This window comes from Rhyacophila brunnea, unplaced genomic scaffold (genome assembly GCF_057557595.1).
Source record: "Rhyacophila brunnea isolate RB1 unplaced genomic scaffold, BYU_Rbru_1.0 scaffold_12, whole genome shotgun sequence".
Taxonomy (NCBI): domain Eukaryota; kingdom Metazoa; phylum Arthropoda; class Insecta; order Trichoptera; family Rhyacophilidae; genus Rhyacophila; species Rhyacophila brunnea.
The window spans coordinates 34,707,617-34,728,068 of record NW_028232774.1 but is presented as its reverse complement, the minus strand read 5'-3'; the positions used below and the strand labels follow the sequence as shown (position 1 = coordinate 34,728,068).

The 20,452-nt window shown below is 32.5% G+C and overlaps 1 protein-coding gene across 1 annotated transcript in view; it reads left to right on the top strand.

Moving 5' to 3' along the window:
• Positions 1-20,452, top strand: part of LOC147078092 (orexin/Hypocretin receptor type 1-like) — a 278,174-nt gene that overhangs the window by 195,600 nt on the left and 62,122 nt on the right. Inside the window, exon 2 of the mRNA XM_085940168.1 lies at positions 19,068-19,215. Coding sequence (XP_085796294.1) covers positions 19,068-19,215 — 148 coding nt within the window. The remainder of the gene's footprint in view (positions 1-19,067; positions 19,216-20,452) is intronic.

The following is a 20,452-nucleotide window of genomic DNA, read 5'->3' as shown; positions in this document are numbered from 1 at the left end:
CTATAAGTCTAAATTCAGATTTTACCGAAAATGAGTTAAGTAAGTAGATATACAATTAATTAAATTTTATCAAAATTATAAGATATTTTTAAACCAAATTCACCTTTTAAGTAAATTTTTAAAATAATCCATGTTTAAATAAAAATAAACGACAAAAAAACACGTTTTTCGATAATATCGTTCGTTTTGAAATTAACATAATTACATAGGTATACTTACTGGCTTTCAGATTCAGATAGTTAAAAATATTAACACCGTCTATGGTTGCGTTTTATATGTAAATACCTATTCAACTTCAATACCCCGCGCAGGAATACCGCACCGGCTAGCGTCTACATTTATTATAGCGGAAGGCGTCGACAAACAAGCGAGAATTCGAAGTTACCATTTGGTGGTTCATGTAGGCGCAGATGCTTTCAACTCCTGACTCCTATGTTTCGGCAGAGATTCAGTATACGGGTACAGAGGACACTTCATGTTTTCGGGACAAGGAAGTGTGGCACTAAAATTTTTATATCTCTATCTCTACATATATTAGAAATCTTGTAAATAATGAATTACCTACTAAAAAAATACAACACGTTTTACATAATTAACTCTAAATATTTAACTACGAGTAGTTCCGTTTTTTATTCTAAATATCTTATAACTGCTGTCATCAAAAGAAACAGGCTTTCTGTATCTTAGAAAAGTCTTAACTCTCCCAACAAGAAACTTATCCTATAGTGCTTTTTTATAAAAATGGGCCATAATCCATTCATTCAGTCCCTTTACGCGAACTATTTTCCCCTTTTATTTGGTACTTCACTCTGTTTCCATATACTGATTTCAGTTTTTATCGGTTAAAGTTGTAGACTTTTAGTATCATTGACGTATAGCTGAAATAGATAGAATACGTAGAAAATAAAAGCTCTCTAAATTTTCCAACAACTTTATTCGGACGCAGAGCTTTTTTGATAAAAAAAAGCGTCTAAATCATGGTTTCTACTTTTATACATATTTTTTACGCACGCTCAACTAATAATATAATGTTAACTGTTGTTTTTTAATTGTACTATTTAGTAATTACGTGGTGTGGTTATGTGTGTATTTTATAAAATTCATAAACTGCATGCAACGTGGGTATAAATAAGATTTATGTATACCTACGCGTTGTTACTCTTACACGTAAAGGTAGGGTGACTAAGTTGGGCAGGTCATGGCGTCTTCAGAATGGAATCCAACCATCGAACAGGCTCCATTTTATCATTTTTGGAGGGAAAAGTAGAATCGAATAGAATGGAGTGGTTTCATTGTAAACATCATTTAAGTTATGTCATACATTGTTATGAAATATTTAGTACTGATTAGTATAATTATTAATTTAATGTAATTATAAAGACTGCACCAAACCAAATTATATAGTATAACTACCTTCACAGGAGCCAGTAAGGCTCTCATAGAATCTCATATAAATAATATTATGTTGTGAGTAGGGAATCCAATCCCGAGCCAAAATTCTGATCCCGGGATTTCGGGATTACAATTTGACAATCCCGGGACTGGTCCCGGGATTGACATTTTTCCATAGTTAATATAAAAATTTTATATTTACAAATAACATTGATAAAATCGGTCAAAAATAAATCTAGTATAATTTATACCATTGAAGACATTTATTGTTATTATTGTGTACGTTCAATCTTGGAAATATATAAGTTTAATGCAGTAAATAATATTGTAATATAAATAATAATGTGAATTTAATATGAGATTGCTGTTTCTGATAGTAGAGACTTAATGAACGGGTTAGCAAGATTTAAAATAGTAAAGCAAATCATGGTGTATGGCCTTTCCGCTTCATAAATCTAATTAGTCAGCCAAATATAAAACTGCCGTAAAATGTAGGAATCCCTAGTTGTGAGGCCTTTGTCTGCTGGAGCCCCCGAGATAATCATCTGATTCCGTGATGCCATATGATTAAATACCTAATTAAACTGCTAACTGTAAATGATGTTAACCACACTTCCACGTCATTTACATTGCTGTATTAGACTAAGGCTTCCCGATGAAGCCGTTCCCCAAAAACATAAGCGCAAATCTTTCCTGAAGGCGACAAAGACTCACATTGGGTTGTATACCAAACGTTTATGAATGCATGAATTTACATATGTCTCTCGATAATTCCATCAATACAATAGGTATAAAATAGTTGGTGAAAAGAACGTTGTCACAGACAGAATTATTTTTTTAGCCAAAAATACGCTAGATTGGGTAAGAAAACAAGTTTATTGCCAGCTGGATTTTCGTAAAATTAAAAAAAAATCCGGAAACATTTCAAAAAAATAAGTCATAAGTAATAATAATTAAGGACATTATTTTCGCTAGAATGTAGATAATGGATGATTTTAGTGTTTGCCAAATGATGCAACAGTTATTTTAAATTTCATAACTAAAAAAAATATTTCAGAACAAAATTTGGTCAAAGGTAGATTAAAAGCGAGTATTACATAACACGTGAAATCTTAAACTATCTGCGAATCTCTTCTATTCACAAGCCTACTATCGGCAGCTATCGGCGGCTATCGAGGGTAGTTTATGTATTCAGTCATTTAATTGTTACAATAAGTTAGCCGTCTGAACTGTTAAAAAGTGCTATGTTTAACAGCACCTCTCTTTAGTGCGAGATAGACAGTTTTGATAGTTTATACGGCTAACTTATTTTAACAATAATTATAATACCTGAATACATAAATATCATTAACTACCCTCGATTGCCGCCGTTAGCCACCAATAACCGCCGATAGCAGCATTGTATATCTGTATAGAATAGATGCGCTGGTGTATTTTGTGTATATTAAAAAGTGATAAATCTGGCAAAAAAAATGCTCTGTAGGCAAGCAGTGGGTATTGCTACATCACTGTAATTTTGCCACGTAAATTTCAGCTCAATTAATGTTATCATTCGGCAGTACAATAAAACCGATTGATAACAAAGAAATAAAACGATTTTATGACGTAACCCTCTTGTCTATTTCTGTTCAATTGGCGGAGTCGTAAAAATTTATTACGGTTTGATTGGCAATTATTTCGAGAGCTCCCCGTGCCCACAATTTTATTTTCTGGCCGTCGATACTTAGGTATGGCAAAAATCTGAATGCTAATTATTATATTGAAAGAAATCTCAAGGGATGTTTTGTTTTTTCGTTTTTCTTTTCTTCCTCAGCCGTGGGAGATTATTTTCTTTTAGCTTTAGGAGAGGCTAGAATTAAAATTAATATTTTTTATTTTAAAATATTCCTTTTTTTAACTTTCGCAAAACGCGGGGGTAGATACTTACTTTAATGATAATTTGTATTTTATTATTTTTCTTTGTAAACTACAGTATAAATATATACGCGTAGACTGACTTTCAAAAGTAAAACTTAAAAAAAAATGCAATAAAAACAAGTCTTCAACGAGGGATCTAAACATATGAAAATAAGAATAGTACCTAACCGTTGCTTATGGAACCAATAAATGAGATTAAAATGCTACATAGGTACATAGTTAAAAGGTTGTTTTCCTGAAGAAGTTCCAGTATGGTAAAGATTGACAAGTAGTAGTAATTGTCACCGTTTCCAGGAGGCGCCAGCGTGGATGTTCTTTTGACGCCTCCCAAGGTAGGGCGCACCCGAAACGACGTGGTGAAATGAGGGTTCTCCGATGACCAAACCTGCAAGTGCAGTGAAATACAAAACATAGCACACCTATTTGTATGCAAGGCTTGCCCAGTAATCTTCATTTTCGACTAAATCCTACAAACCGAGAAATTTGCAGCTATTGAAGACAGCACCACCTGTCAACATTATCACACGTCTTCTCCCTATGTCCTTCTCTCTCATACGTTTACGTGCATGTTTTTCGTACGTTTTATTGTCAATTCTGCTAGAAGTCTTTTTAGATTCTCTTGACTACCGAGCACGCCATCGCTGAACTCATTCATTTGTCAAACGGCGATGCTTAGCTTATGATTCTTCCTCATATATATATTGATTCTATTTTTTTTATTGATTGTATATATTTAAGGTTACAGGAGGCTACGAATTTGCGTTTACACGATATATAAATTAGTAGACAACGTGTAAACCAATCACTAATCTATCTTAAATACATTTAAGATAAAGTCCCGTTGACACAAAATAGTAGTCGATAATCTCATAAAATATTTATTGTTTTTATTATAATTTATTTTCTGAATTTTTGCAGCATCTATATACTTTAACAAGTAAATCGTACGTATTTATCATTTGTATCATATTGCCAACTTGTGTGTGTACATACAGTCTTTAATATCAAGTTATGACATTCTTTTCTAGTTCCCTCCACTCATCTTGGTCCGAAGTTTTTCACTGCGACGTACATCTACCGAGATATATTATAAATAAAATTGTCCGTCTATCCAGCAGGTTTTAGGGCGCCTTGTGTGCGTTTAGTGTCCTTTGGGTACCACTATATGACGGCATATTGTGTCCAGCGGTTGTCCACTCGCCAAGCGACATGTCCATCCCATTGCCATGGAATCTCATGTAGGCCCCGGATTTATATGCTAGTGCATGTTTTGTTAGGGTGTGTGCACAGCTATGAGAGTTGCACAGAAATCTGTTTTGAAAGATACAGAATCCAAACATATAATTTTATTGTTCATATAAATGCATATTTGAGACGTTAGAGCACATTTGAGACATTAGTGCATATTCCATATATAAATACATATTTTAGAGCTTTTGAACTTATAATTTTAGTTTTTTTTTTTTAATTATTTTATCGAAGTAGGTATAACTAAATTAGGAAGCTAGATAGTTTAGATGCACTTGCATTTTTAATGCCATCTTCGAGCTGTGGATTTATCAGAAAAAGTGAAGTCAACTCAGGCACTTTTATTTAAAGTCACAATCCCCCCAATCACCTCTGTGGACGTTGAGAAGTCGTTTTCCGCATATAAACAAAATACTAAGAAATACAAAAAAAAAAATCTATCTGAGCATAATAATGAAAAAAATATTGTAATTTATTTTTCGTACAATAAACAGAAAATAGTACTTTTCTACATATTTAGGAATAGTTAAGTGTGTCGTTTTTGTTTTTTAAATTATGTTTGGTTTACATTGCATTTATTATTCAATTATTTGTACTTATGAAAAAATTATTTTGAAAATTGTAATTGATTAACATTCATTGTTTGTGATTTTTCGTTCTGCTACGTATTATATGTTGAAAAAAATATTAAATAGTTATTCGATTTTTTGTCAGTTGGGTAAAGTGGGTATTTACATTTTTTCCCACAAAAATGTCAATTTTTAACTGCATATTTCTTCGGTTTTTTTGCATATTTTAGTGATTTTAAGTGCATACGTGCATGCATATAATCATGTTTTTTGTTGCATAGAAATCCGCTTCCCTACTGAGTCATTAGCGTCCGCGTCGCGTACTGTTATCTGCTTCATACTATAAATCAATGCTTAGTGCAAAGATATTGTATATCTAGTTTTTGTCGAAATTGAGCTAGGTAAAACATACAAAACTTTCGTCTATTATATTGTACGTCCAAATAGGTTATTTGAGAAGATCTTTTAAATAATATATGGTAGGTATGTCCATTTCTCATGTATCTCAAATCTGAAAATTCAATTTTCTCAAAACGTTTAAAACTGGAAATACAATATCTTTTCACGAAAACATCGATATAGCCTACTTATAATTATTTATTAAAATATATATATGCAAATTGGTAAAAGATTACTATTTCTGAATTCTAAAATAATATCAGTCGATTATAGAAGCAGGCAGCGTCATCAAATTTTGCTTTTTATTTCGATTTAGCGATCGCTTTCTTCAAATGTCAATATCCTCGTACGGTTCAACAAGCAAGTGTTTTTTTTTGTTTGATTGAAAATTTAAAACAAATAAAACCACAGTTTACCCTGCGTATCATACGCCATCTGAGTATTTCTAATTTGCGAATTTCCGTAATAAAATATTATGCTTGCATTGAATTTAATATGGAAATTGGTTTTTATTAAATTTCTTAGCTCACTGTATTCAACATCGTAAAAATATTTATCGATTAACAATACACGATGAATAAATGATTCGTTCTCTTCCGTGAAAGACAAACATAAAAAATAACGCTTTCCGAATCTTCAGCACAACAATGCACGTTTCGTTATTATGATTTTTTTATACTCACAGCGAAATTAACGGTAGAAACTTGCTGTGTCTAACGAAAAAGCATCGGAGCTAACTCAAAAATTAAAAACGAAATTCTCGATCGGGCTCAGACCTCCGATTTGTATAATAATTTATGCAGTGGAATATCCTAAATCAACGTCATGTCATTATTCTCATATTGGCAAAAATAACATAATATATTGTTATTCGTAGTGTATTTAATATTTAATACGTAAATGCTTAATAAATAAATTTCATCAAATGTAATTATTATTTTTATAGAAAAAAACAATATTATGGCATTACAGTGCACTGAGACAACTGGACGCCAAAACAAGTAGGCGCCGCACTGTCGAATGATATAAATCAATAGTCAATAAATCAATAACGCAATTTGATAATCATTTCATGTATGAACTACTAGTTTAAATTGTCGCAATTAGATAGGAAGCTCGTAGCATAATTGGTTAATGCAACAATTGGCGCGATACCAGTGGTTATACGGGTTCAAATCCCGTCAAGCTTCGTATTTTTTTCAAATATGATTTTTTCTAGTGCGTATATTATATATTCACCCACGGTGGCCGCACGGCTTAAGCGTTGGACTATCACGCCGTTGGTCTCAGGTTCAAATCCTGGGTCTGGAAAGTACACATATTGTTTTCAATTTGTGTGTGAGTCAGGGTATGGACCTAATAGGTTGAGCATGTGGCTGACATCCATTTCTCGTAAAAAAAATAAATCTGTTAATACAAACCTCTACTCTCTGGAGGCCCATATGATCATATTAGGATCGGACATGGTCGAAAAAAATATATATATTATATCTGAGGTGTTTTCAAGTTATGAATGCTCAATATATAGAATGATGCATTCTCAAAATCTTGTCAATTATTCGTTGAATAAAAGAAATAGTTTATTAAATAAACGTTCGTTACGATTTGATACAAAAAGTAGTCAAGGAATTTTAATAAATTTCTGCCTACTACTTAATAATTTTAATTCATTTTTCTCTTAACATAATTTATAAAACAACGCCCACCTACACTCATCACCACGTAGGTGGAATATATCAACATCCGAAGCGATTTAGTTGAACAGGGTTGTTTCCCTCTCAATTGGTATCAATAGCAGGTTAGTTCTGCACTTTGGGAGAACAAACAACCAATGCTCCCGATTGCTAAGATACTTGTCAACTCATTTGTAGGCTCCTGCATCCTGTTGTGTAAGTCATCTAGATCATTTACAAAGACAAGAATGTAGTCTGCAAATCGCAGGCAACTAAGATATTATTTGCCTTTAATGGCGATTAAACTGTTCTACCAGTCAATTCACCTACTATTATTTCATCTGAATTTACTTATAATGAATTTATTCATAATCTTTTACTTAAAACACATAAAGAAATAATATGTTCTCTCTCACATACTGTATACCCAATTCCAATAATCTAACATGTACATAAGCCTTCCTACTCAATCATGTATTCCACTATCTTTCAGCGTTGTGTCTCACACAAATCCGTAAATCCAAATAATCTATCAAATGAACAATTTTACTACCGACCCGACCCTTACAGCCTGTAACGAAAAGCAAATCAATACTAAATGGAATATTCATTGAAATAAAAAAGGGGATTTTCGATAACAGAGGCCCGCGGCTCTGCGTCGTTACTGTGAATGCTCCTTGGAAACCCTTTTGAGAAATAATAATATCTATCATTACGTATGACAAGTTGATTTTACACTGAACTAAGAACACTGGAGTTGGAACTAAGCCAGAAGTTCCCAAATTATTTTTGATTATGAGTACGAGAGTCATAACTAGGGCCCGGATTTTTATGCTAGTGCATGTTTTATTAGGGCGTATGCACAGCTATGAAAGTTGCACAGAAATCTGTTTTGAAAGACATAGAATCCAAAAATAAAATTTTATTGTGCATATAAATGCATATTTGAGACGTTAGAGCATATTTGAGACATTAGTGCATATTTCATAAATAAATGCATATTTTAGAGCTTTTGAATTTATAATTTTAGTTTTTTTAAATTATTTTATCGAAATGTAACTAAGTTAGCAAGGTAGATAGTTTAGATGCACTTGCATTTTTAATACCATATCCGAGCTGTGGATTTATCAGGGAAGGTGAAGTCAACTCGGGCACTTTTATTTAAAGTTTGCTCAATCACCTCTGTAGACGTTGAGAGGTCATTTTCCGCATATAAACAAAATACAGACAGATAGCTATGCAGAACAATTTTATGCCAGAGCATATTAATATTGAAAAAAATATTGTAATCTTTTTTTCGGGCAAAAAACAGAAAATAGTTTATATTAAGGAATAGTCAAGTGTGTGGTTTTTTTTTAAATTATGTTTAGTTTACATTGCATTCATTATTCAAATATTTGTACTTGTGAAACAACTATTTTGAAAATTGCAATTGGTTAAATTTATATTCATTGTTTGTGTTTTTTTGATTGTGCTATCGCATTATGTTGAAAAAATATTAACAAGTATTCGATTTTTTGTCAGTATTATTGAGTATTATTTTTTCCCACAAAAATTCAATTTGTCAATTTTCAGCTGCATATTTCTTCGGTTTTAGTGCATATTTTATTGATTTTAAGTGCATACCTGTAGGAATATTCATGCTTTTTATACATATTCATGTTTTTTGTTGCATGTAAATCCGCACCCTAGTCATAACTCAAATATACCAAAAATCGAGTTTTGAGATAATCACAGAAAACCAACAGAGCACTGTTTTTGTTATTAGAAAAAAAATGTTTAACTCCCTTGAATATTAATGAGTGAGTGAGTTGATTTACATTATTTAAAAAATATATACATATAATACTCCTAACCTAAGGCTGCAAACACACTACGAGAAATAAAGCTCCCTGATAGGTTAAAAAGGCCTTCATGACAGAACTCAGTAACATTAAGACTATATCTCAGTTGAGGCATGGTCTAAAAAGATCGTGGCTAGGCGATGCGCAGATTGTGCAAATGACGCGTGCCGAACGAAATATAATTTGTCATATAAATCCAACATGCATCCATTTAATGTTCAGTTGATTGTTCTATTAGTAACAATAATAATATATTCATTGATATGTTTTCTTTTTCAAGTAAATGGATAACGTTTTTTAATCATTTTTACATGATTTAAGAATTAATACCCCCGTCGCCTTCACGAAACAAATTGACGTGTTCACATCTCTACTTTCGCTTTCCGATTGCCAGCAAATCCAAAATTTCGTCGCACCTATAGTTTATAATTATTTGCCGTTTCACGTGAGTTATGACACCAACAATCAACATTTTCAACTATTTTTATATGGTTTAAAGTGACTTTTGATATCCAACTATTTAATAGTCAATAGAAACCTGATCGCTAGTTATTGGATATGCCTTCTTTCAGCGCGCATCGGACTGCAAACTCCTCCTGTGCATTATTATTAACTGTTGCACATTTTTATATACAAATTGTATATTAATTATATAAGAATAAATTCTCAAATATAAATTCACTTGAATATAGTCAACAAAAGTGTATTTATTTAGTTACCATGCCTATCGCCTCAAACTGGGAAATATCCTGGTCTTCCAGCATCTTACATTCAAGGTCTTAATACCTAACGGTCACTAAACTAAATGAACACAGGTCAGCCCTAAAGTCCGTTTAAATGGCGCACTCATCAAGCTCGACAAAAATATGTTAGGTACATCGAAGAATTTGAGACCGAGAAATGAATGAGTTATAAAGAAGCCTTCGTTCAGCAATAGAATGGCCCAATTTAAAATTATTTCTTCCGTCCTTTCCAGTAGGTTACTGTTTTTATGTCGTCAGCTGAATGTACAACTATTCTAACTCACATTTGAAATCTTTTAGATGAGAGTTCTTTGAAACAACCTACTAAAATTATTTATTACTTGTATATATTATAAACGTATACATCATAATATTTAAGTAGGTCTATTGATGAAAATAATGATTCATAAATGTATCTATATTACTAAATAATAATAAATAACTTAAAGTAATAGGATGTTTCAAAAAACTCTTGTACAATATTAAATGTCAAATGTGAGTTAGGTTAGAACAGTTCTGATTCAGCTGACGATGACGTGTTCACAATAATTTTATTTGCATTAGAAATTAAAGAAATTTTACTGCAACAATTCATTTAACACAATATGTATGTGATTATAAGACATATAAGTAAATGAAAAGCATCACAAACATACTTTTCTTGGATTATTAATCAATAAATTCAAACAAATGCTATTTCTGAAACGCCTAATGACAGTGGATGATTGTCAATGTATTTAGGTATCTATCTACTTACTTAACACAATGCTTACGGGCCCTTTTAATTAATTTTGTAATTAACGTGTTAATTTGCATTTGAAAAGTAATTAACAATTTTGTGCGGCCCGTAAGCTATGGGTTAAGTTAATGTTACTGATTACCAATGTACATGATTAACCGCACAATGAACCTCCAAGAATCTTCCGAGCTTTCTCTCTCTAGCCCTAACATAACCCATATGCATCCCTCTTGACAATTTCCGCCTAAATCCACTGAGGCAGAGTTCATGAAAAAATATAATTTGACCGTCTGAGCTAGGTTTGTCATATCGACTGCTTAATAATCTGCAAACCGGCTAACTCCATTTAGGAAAATCGTTCAGGAAGGAGAAAAACTCAATATGTTAACTATCGAGCAAAATTTAACAATTCTAAAAATACACTTGGAAATTTATGAATACTTAATATACTAATTTAGCTTCCGTTTTATATATAAAGAAAATTAATATGAAGAGCAGGGTTGTTCCATTTATGATATTGGAAATTAAGCATCCACAGTTGGTTGTTTTTTGTGAAGAACGATAACGCATTTATTTATAGGTTTAGGAGTTTGAAATTTTGTTTGAACATCAATTTTGGTCAAAAGTGCAGTTAGCTGGTTTGTAGATTAAGCAGTCGATATAACAAAAAATCGAATACACTTATTTTTATAATATACACATCAAATTAGATAAGTTAATATGTTATATAAAATATATTAATATTTTCGAAAAATTATCCAGTTGGTAAAATTATCTATTTCGAGCGATGTAATTACTAAGGGCGAACTTTGGACCAATTACCTTGAAGGATTCCTTCAGAAACCTCATGAAGACTACCAGACCCATCGTGTCAGATAGCGTAACCGTAGTTTTTAAGTAGCTCTTAAGTATATCGCTTAAATATTAAACATATATTGCGTCGTAAATGAACCATGTACACTTACAAATAGTAATTCATGAATAATTAATTAAAAACAGAATAAAATTTTCTCAGTGTCTACTAGTCTACTTGTGCTCATTCTGTATGCTCAAATAAAGTTAATTGAATGAAGAAAGTCTAGCACTCAGTGACATATACAATACCAATCACTCTAAAGGGCATAATGTACCCAATTCCCAAAAACCGAGCCTACGTACTCACTGCAAAAAAAAGCCGTGTTAACCACAGAGTGGCTCATCCAAAACGCATCTGTTCGACCTTCGTTGCGCTAAATCTGTTATAGTTTGAGCGAACGTTGCGTCCATCATCCATCCTGAACTTGTCATCATCGTGTATCCCAAAATACACGTGAGACCGTGAGAGTGATATTATGAAGCGTACGTTTACCAGTGCGTGAGTGCATGAACATTCAAACAGTTCCAGCGCGCCAGCCCTCTCAACATCAAATGTTGGTATCTGGATTGAATCACTGCTTAAACGCCCCCCACCCCCCTTAGATCAGCAATCCACAAGCATATTCAAATTACAGTCCACTGCAAAAAGCGCAACCAGTAGTTATACATTGACCTACATAAATAATTTTAGGTAAGTTGCTTATAATGTGGAATCATTACCGTCTCTGAATAAGTATATATTACAAAATATTGACTATAATAATATTGTATTGGACATCTAAATAGCAAAAAAAACACTACTAAAATATAGGTATCAATTGTACATTTGAGTAGAATGTACGGATAGGGTCGGGTAGAAACGGCAAAAATGTGTACTCACTGACACTAACTTTAATGTTTTCCGTGGACGATAAGAATCCCACAACGTTTATTGACTTCTTAACGGATTTTAAGATCACTTATAGTAACACTATACAATGTACATTGTCGAAGTTGGGCTAAGCACTCATTGAAGTTTTAATCACCCTGTTGACTGTAGGTAGAGCTCTCATTTTGACACCATATGGAACTGGTTCGGTGCCGATTCTGAATGTATTATCGTAAAGGTATTGCCATAAAATGTGTTTTGATTCCAACATTTGATAGTGATTCCAAAGTGTTTTTAGTATAATTGAATTGGTAATTATAGAAAATCACTTTAATGGTATTAACTGTAAATTGTGGATTCAATAAAATAACACACAATAAAGTTATTATATTACATTTAGTTTTTGGACTGCGCTTGTGTAATCTTTTTCTGTAATATAACAATAAAGTAAAAACACTGCTTACATAATATGTAGCGACACGAGACAGTATAAAAAGGCGCCTTTACTCGAGCAAAGGCATACCGTAGGTCATTCTAAGATTAATCACTTTTTCTACGAGATTTCTTTTATAGAGATACTCACCTATGCACTAATTCCTTTCATTTGTTACTTACTACAATTTTCGATATTACCTCTACGTGCTCATATCTTTCATGGATACCTTAACTTAAAATAATGTAAATTTAGTCATAGCACATTTGAGTGCATGGCGACCTTAGTTTTGGGTAACTGCTCCTGAGAAATTCCCAGTCATAAAAATAAAAATGATGCTTCAGATCCAAACGTAGGGTTCCGTGTTAAGCCCAATTAAGACCGGGTGTGGTGCGGGGCGGGTTGGTTTGGTGGGGCCATTATCTTCGATATCCACTAATTGACCAGCTGACGCCCGTAGCGGATTTTCCGCGTATGATAATAATATAAGGGCTTGCGCAGACAGAGAGCGGTCGGAGTTTTGCGTTCAACCGACCGTTGACCGCTAACGTTCAGGGACAGCAGACAGGTGGCGGTCAACAATAAGCGTTCCATTGGTTTACAAACGTTGTACTGACACTAGCGCTGCATAATGCGAGACCGCTATATTCTGACTTCGAGTGGAAGTGAGAAAACACCGCTGTTGCGTACTCACTCCCCCGTGTGGTTTCGCTCTATGTTGTCTGACTGCTCAAATTCCTATGACGGGACTGGGCGGGAGGTACGGCGTTCTTTGTAAATCCGGGAATAGAACTCTAGAACGCTAGCGTTCCAATTGACCGGCGCGGTCTGACCGCCGGCTGTGTACCCATACAGTATGAAGTCCATACAGTACAAAGAACGCAGAACTCCGAACGCGGAACGCAGACCGCCTGACCGCTCTCTGTCTGCGCAAGCCCTTATAATCCCGTTCGGTGTTTCGTCACATTTTTCTGAGATTAGACGTTTACATAATAAAATAATAGTTTTATTTATACATATTTACAACTTATATAGATTACAAGATATGTACCGGAAGTTATACAAAACACTCGCATAGATTAGGCTACATCTGAGTATATAATATTATAATATCATATGTGTACAGATGGGCAATTATTATTAATAACTACCCGACGTTAATTCAATAGGGTTTTATTTATCGACTGGGTCCGGATCCGAAAATTATTTGGCCCGCATAGAAATGATTTGCGAGGGATGGCTAACCTTTTGAGGTCAAGCTGAAGTGATTTACCTCCAACCCCGTTAAGATGACATTTAGGTATTTCTTATCCAAGACTAGGCAGAAATAATCTACCGTTGGTTATAGTCTCACGAGACACGTAAAGATAATAAAGAAAATTATTATTATATGAGATAATGTGTGCTTAAATTAATACTCCTGTGAATTTTTTGTGTCAATAACATGTAATTTTGCTAAGTATAAAAATTATCCATATAATAATAATGTATTTTTAAAGGTTATTAAAAGTATTCTAATACTGTTATTTCTGAACATATATTATATCATCAGCCTGAAACTATCCACTGTTGGATGAGGACCTCTCCAAGCTGAATCCACTCCTCTCGGGCAGAACTTAACCATTCAATCGATCCAGCGGCCTCTAGGTCTACTACCATGGCCCCCGCATCTTGAAGCGGGCCCCCAGATCAGGATATTTGACGAGCTCCCCTACCTATTGCTAAAGTTACAGGCAATCTGACGCTCTACAGTGTTGTTTTCCAAATGGTGTTGGAGGTCAAATAAAATTCAGTGTATTTTTAGCGATTTTTTAACACATCAAATTATGGAATTGTTGAGTATCACTTAACAACTTAACCATATATTTTAAAATGGTAATAACTCCGATGTAAAATAACGCCGCAGGTGACTTTGTCTGGCAGGGGGCCATGTCTATTATACACCTACTGGTCTACAGTATAGCGTCAAATTTATGGTAATACTTTTGTCAAATAACAGTTTACCTTCGTCCAACAGACAATAATTAATATAACATCTCATTACGTTAAATAAACTTCTAACACGTTTTTGCCTATTTTTCGTATACTCAGAGATTTGAAAATTGGTACACATCTGCTACAATAATGATACTTTATTGATTCTATAAAATAATTAAATTTTGTTACTGGATTTAAGTTTGAAGTGGGCCTAAGCAGGATATAATAATCTGGCATTCATCGCTGTGTTTGTCAGTATCGGAATGATTTGAAAAGAAATCAAAAGACGCAGACTAAGATATCAAACGAATTGATTGAGAAGTAGCATTTTTTATTGATTTCAAAGGTTATGCATCACTGTACATGTGGTTAATCTGGGTAGGAGTGATTAAGAAGCAGACTCGTCGGCAGGAGAGGGCAGAAATCGAAAACCTTTCATACATATTACACTATACGTTATAATGAATAGAGCCCGTATCTTCCAAATCCGAGAAAACTATTCTTAAAATATTCTCACGGCATTGTTGGAATTTCCATTTGAAATTCTAATTTGTATTGATATATTTTCTGGATTCAATATGCCAATATGTTGATAAATAGGATTTACCTGGCAAAAAACGAATTACTGAACGTATATTTACTTATTTATAATACTATCAGACAATATATAACTAATTATTCTGTTAATATATATATATGTTAAAATAGTAGATAGCTTGTATGGATCTAATATAAAATCCATTAACTTCCATAATACCTTCTTCAGTTGTTAAACTATAGTTTGTACGATTCCTACAAAAAGATACACCATCGTCAATTATTTTACGTAAGCAACCAAATGCGATACATTGACTGTTATATTCTTAAGATTTCATTCCGGCTATTTCAGCTTGATAATGGGTCGATTGATTGGGTCCCGCATCGGTTGAAGTACGACCTTATGGTGAAGCTAGTGCAGAATACGTTTTTGAGACTGCTTTACTTGAGCAGCATGGATACTATCCGTTGCTTTATCCAACTGTTTTTCATTTAGGTATGCTTAGATACTGTTGTCTAATCTCTAGAAGATATCTATATTTGCCCACATATTTTAATTGCTATTGGTCCCTGATAACTATCTTATAAATCGGGAGCATCAGTTGTTTGTTCTCCTAAAATCAGAATTAACCTTCCATCGGTGATGCCAATTGGAAGAGCAATAACGCTGTACAATTAGACCGTTTTAAAAAAAACATTTATTTCAGGATGAGTTTGGGTAAACGTTGTTTTATAAATTCTTAAAATAGGGTTTACTTCACCTATTCGATGTATCTCCATGTACTTTTTGTATTTAGGACTTAGGTACTATTTATACATTGATTTTTAATACTGTTCTAACCTTAGACTGTAGATACATCTAGACGCCACCCATTGCATTGCTAAATGAAGCTGCGTGCCGTGCGTTTGATAGGTTTGATGATTGATTTGACACGGTCACTTGATATTAAAATATATAATAATAATAAATTATCACGAATATGTATCAACTTACCTATGAAACGTAATACCATCTTCTTGCTTATCAGTACGGCTACCACATTTTAATACAACACACAGAACCATCTTTTCTACTTAATTAACTAAAAATATTTACCATTGACTATGTTTAACACAAAAAATATCAATTTTAGCAACACGAGCTCGCAGGTTATTGACGCGTAGTTAAGCAACAGGCTAAGATTTGGCGGCGACACCATAGCAAACTATCTACGCATCTGTAAACCTTTTATCTTACTCTAGCGCATATCGCAGAGATTAGAAGGGTGCCGAATACATTCTCACTCGCACGTATGCATCGTTTTTGTTCAGGCCTTGGTTCTAACACTATTTCTTTATTTTTTCATGTCATGTTATGAACGTCTTGAATTTGTAATCTGTAATTTTCACTATATATAAATAAATAAATTTTATTTGAATTTAAATTTGAAAATGAATAATCACGTAAAACACGGATTAACACATACCTACTTAGGTTATGTTATAGTTATGTAAACAAATCAATTAAAAATATTATTTTAAACCAGAATGAATGCCGCTATTTTATTTTTAGGCTGCCAATAGAAGAAAGAGAAGAAGAAAATAATGAACTTGTTTTGTTACCTATGCAATGACATTATTAATGGACAACGCACTCAGTACAGTAACTAGCAAGTAAATTCGCGCATAGCGACATTCGCACATGTATAGGTAGATGTCACGTGACAAAATTTCGCAATTTTCATTATACGATATCACGCATCGGGAATTTATAGCAATATCACCTTTATTGTAATGGCGTTAGAACAGATTATGCCATTCGGCAGACCAGGCAAAAAAAGTGAGTGTCATTTTTTTCCAGATGCTTCGTCCATATTAATGTCATTAACCACACGTATAATAATTGTATTGCTTGATTTGAAATTCGAACTGCCTTCAAATTCCTAATACGGAATTCTTCGAGATTCTTTCTATCTAGACCTAAAATTATTTATTCTACAAATCTGCTCCTGTAATTTGGGTTATTCATAACACTCTTTTGAAGTTTGTAATAATGAATATTCATGAATAATTTATTATCTATGATAATATAGTTAATAAAAGGGTGTAGCTTAATTTTATTTTAAATATTATTATTATACTGATGTATGTGGTTTAGACACCTTTTGACCTCTTCATATTCCTCTCATATAAATTTTATTAAAGCGATAATAGTTTTCGAAATATAACATGCTCGTTCCAGGGATCGAATTGGCGGTCAAATGTCCAAGCGGAATATATGTGAGAGGATAGGCTCGCCGGAAATTAGATAAGGGGTTTGAATCCCCGAAGTGTCAAAAAATGTCCCGCGTCTTCTCTTATATTGCTCTCCGAGTACGTAGCAGATAATATAAAAGTGACTTCATAAAATTTTCAGGACCTAAAGACATTATGCCGGCATTTAAAATGGGATCCTGATTTGGTGATATATTTTTTTTGTTCATAAATTGGGTACGCGAGAAATAAACAAAGTTAGGTATTTTAAAATCAAGGGAGATATAAAATAACAAGTTCTGAATGACAGTAACTGCTTGTAAAAGCATTAAATTAAGTAATAAAACGTCTACAGACAAAAATATGGATCCCTTGAGATATATAAATATAATATATAAGACGTCAATAGAATCTATCACAGTTATGTATTAAAATACCGATTGCAGTGTTTTTTTTAGATAAGTAATTAAATAATCAATTGGAAGGTAACTAAAGAAAAGTTAAAATTCTCTTTGTAGTAAATTGATGGTAATGCCCATGTATAAGTAATTTATTTGCGATTTTTCAGGATTTTTTTTAATTTTTATCATTAATTATCAAGAGAGTGTTATGTTAGTCCTAAAAAACAAATAATATAATATAAACATTAACAAAAGTTTACATTATTCATTATTTTTACTATTATTTTTTTAATGACGTAAAGGGGTGGGGTAATAACAAAATAATTACAAGATAAAAAGAACTTTTTAAATACAACGTTTTTAAATTCTGTTGAACCATAAATAAATTTGATTTGACTAGGTTAAACGATCAAAAAAATTTGTACTTGACATGTCATATTGATTTCCATAGTAACGCACGTATATATTAATAATTTAGTAGCTGGGACCCCAGACTCCTAACAACCAATAATGGTGTCAAAATAACTTTTCATACAAAACAGAATTAACTGAAAATGAATTCAATTCTACTTAAGGATGGCTAAAAGTATTTAAAAAATGCATTGGCATTGTGTTCTGATAAATTCTAAAAGTTTTAAATGTCTAGCTAGTCGGAAAGTTAGTTAAAAATTGATTGCAAGATTTGTACCGGACAAATAAGAATACGAGCTAAGAAAAAACGTTGTAATAATAAAATGTGACCATTTTATTGTGCAAACCATGTAGATATAATTGATATATATTTCATACATACTTACTTACATACTCAATTGAATATTAAAATAAATGAATAAGTTAAAAGCAAAAGAGCATTTTTTTTTAAATTTAAATGTGCAATAGTAACTCTTTGAAATTTTCAAATCGGACGAAATAATTTTATTATTTTTAATTTAAACACTGTTCAAATTAGCTCAAACATTTTGGTGGTAATATAATACACCTAAAATGCCCTCAAAATTATTTAATTATCTTTAAACGCATAATATTTTAATTTGTAAGTGATGGAAAGAATATTTTCGTGGTGAAGGGAACAAAATAGAAAACGCTAGAGGGTATTTTAATACACCGAACTGCCGCACATCAAGTTAATATTTTCCCATATTTTGTTTCATTTATATTTCTGACGTAATTAAATTTATCATCTGCAGATTCTAATATCAATTTAAATAAACCTAATGTTTTTCTTTTCTTCTTCTTTCAGTCTGTCTCGGTGACTGTGTCAGTGCTGACATTGACCTTCATATCAGTGGACCGCTGGTATGCCATCTGCTTCCCTCTCAAGTTCAAATCCACCACTGGGAGAGCCAAGACCGCTATCTGCGTTATATGGCTGTTGTCACTGATATTCAGTAAGTATTATAATATATTACACTTTAGCCTCAGACTAAATTAAATAAATAGATGGACTCAGCAGTGGCGAAGGGTGGAGGTAGGCTGTCAAGATCCGACATAAATAGTGCACATTAAACTTTGTCAATCATTCGTATTTGTTTTTATTGAACTAAGACGACAATTTACACATAGTGTTAGTTAGTTTTTAAAAATCAAATTAAACCTTCCCTAAAACAAACCATAATAGTTTTGGTATGTTATGGTCGATTTGACAAAATAGTGCACACTTTTTCATTCATACTTATTTGTTTTCATTAAAAAATTATTAATCCATATTTCACACGTTTTTTTTTAATTTATTAAGCGCTGCCTAACCACACCATAGTAGATAAAAATATTATACTATCTATAAAATATCCAAAACCATGTATGGTTTAATAGAATAATTTTAGACATTTTATAGACAGACGATTATTTTTTGACTATTATCTATTACGACATGGTTTTTGCAGTTTTCAATTGAATTTTAAAAAACTAATTAACACCATATATAAATTGTTAACTTAGTTAAATGAAAACAATTACGTATGACTGACAAAGTTTATTGTAGACTATTTATGTCGGATCTTAACAACCTACCACCACGTTTCGCCACTGAGATGGAATATTTATATACAGAAAAAACTATGGAATACTTTGTCCCAGAATTTTAGTAAATTTTTAAATCACATAATGTGGTGCTATCTACTATTATATGTTTACATAACAAAAAATACGTTCTAAAACACTCCCAGTCTGTGCATATTGAAAACTAAAAATACCTCGTTTTTAATCATTAATCAGTAAACTGAAACCGCATGTAATTACCGTAGTATAATTAAATAGCTGTTCATGAAAATATATTTTCAAGTATATGTGTCTGATCGTTTTAATTTATATACCATACCTATACATGTATAGAGATATAGAATTACAAATTAAATATCTATTTTTCATAGTGTCAAATTATAGCAAACTCGGTATGGAGCTGACCTCAATAATAAATTCTACACATCCATTGTTCACTTAGTCAGTCATACATTGACACAAACGCCAGATTTGAGCGCGACTTCAATAAAAAGAATATTATTTTGATTGTATAAATGCCGATTAATAATTCATCGGAAGTGTCACTCGAATATAAGTACCTGGTCTGTTACTATCTCAATCTCCGTATCGTTCCGCATGACATCTCATTTTAAAGAAATTCGGACC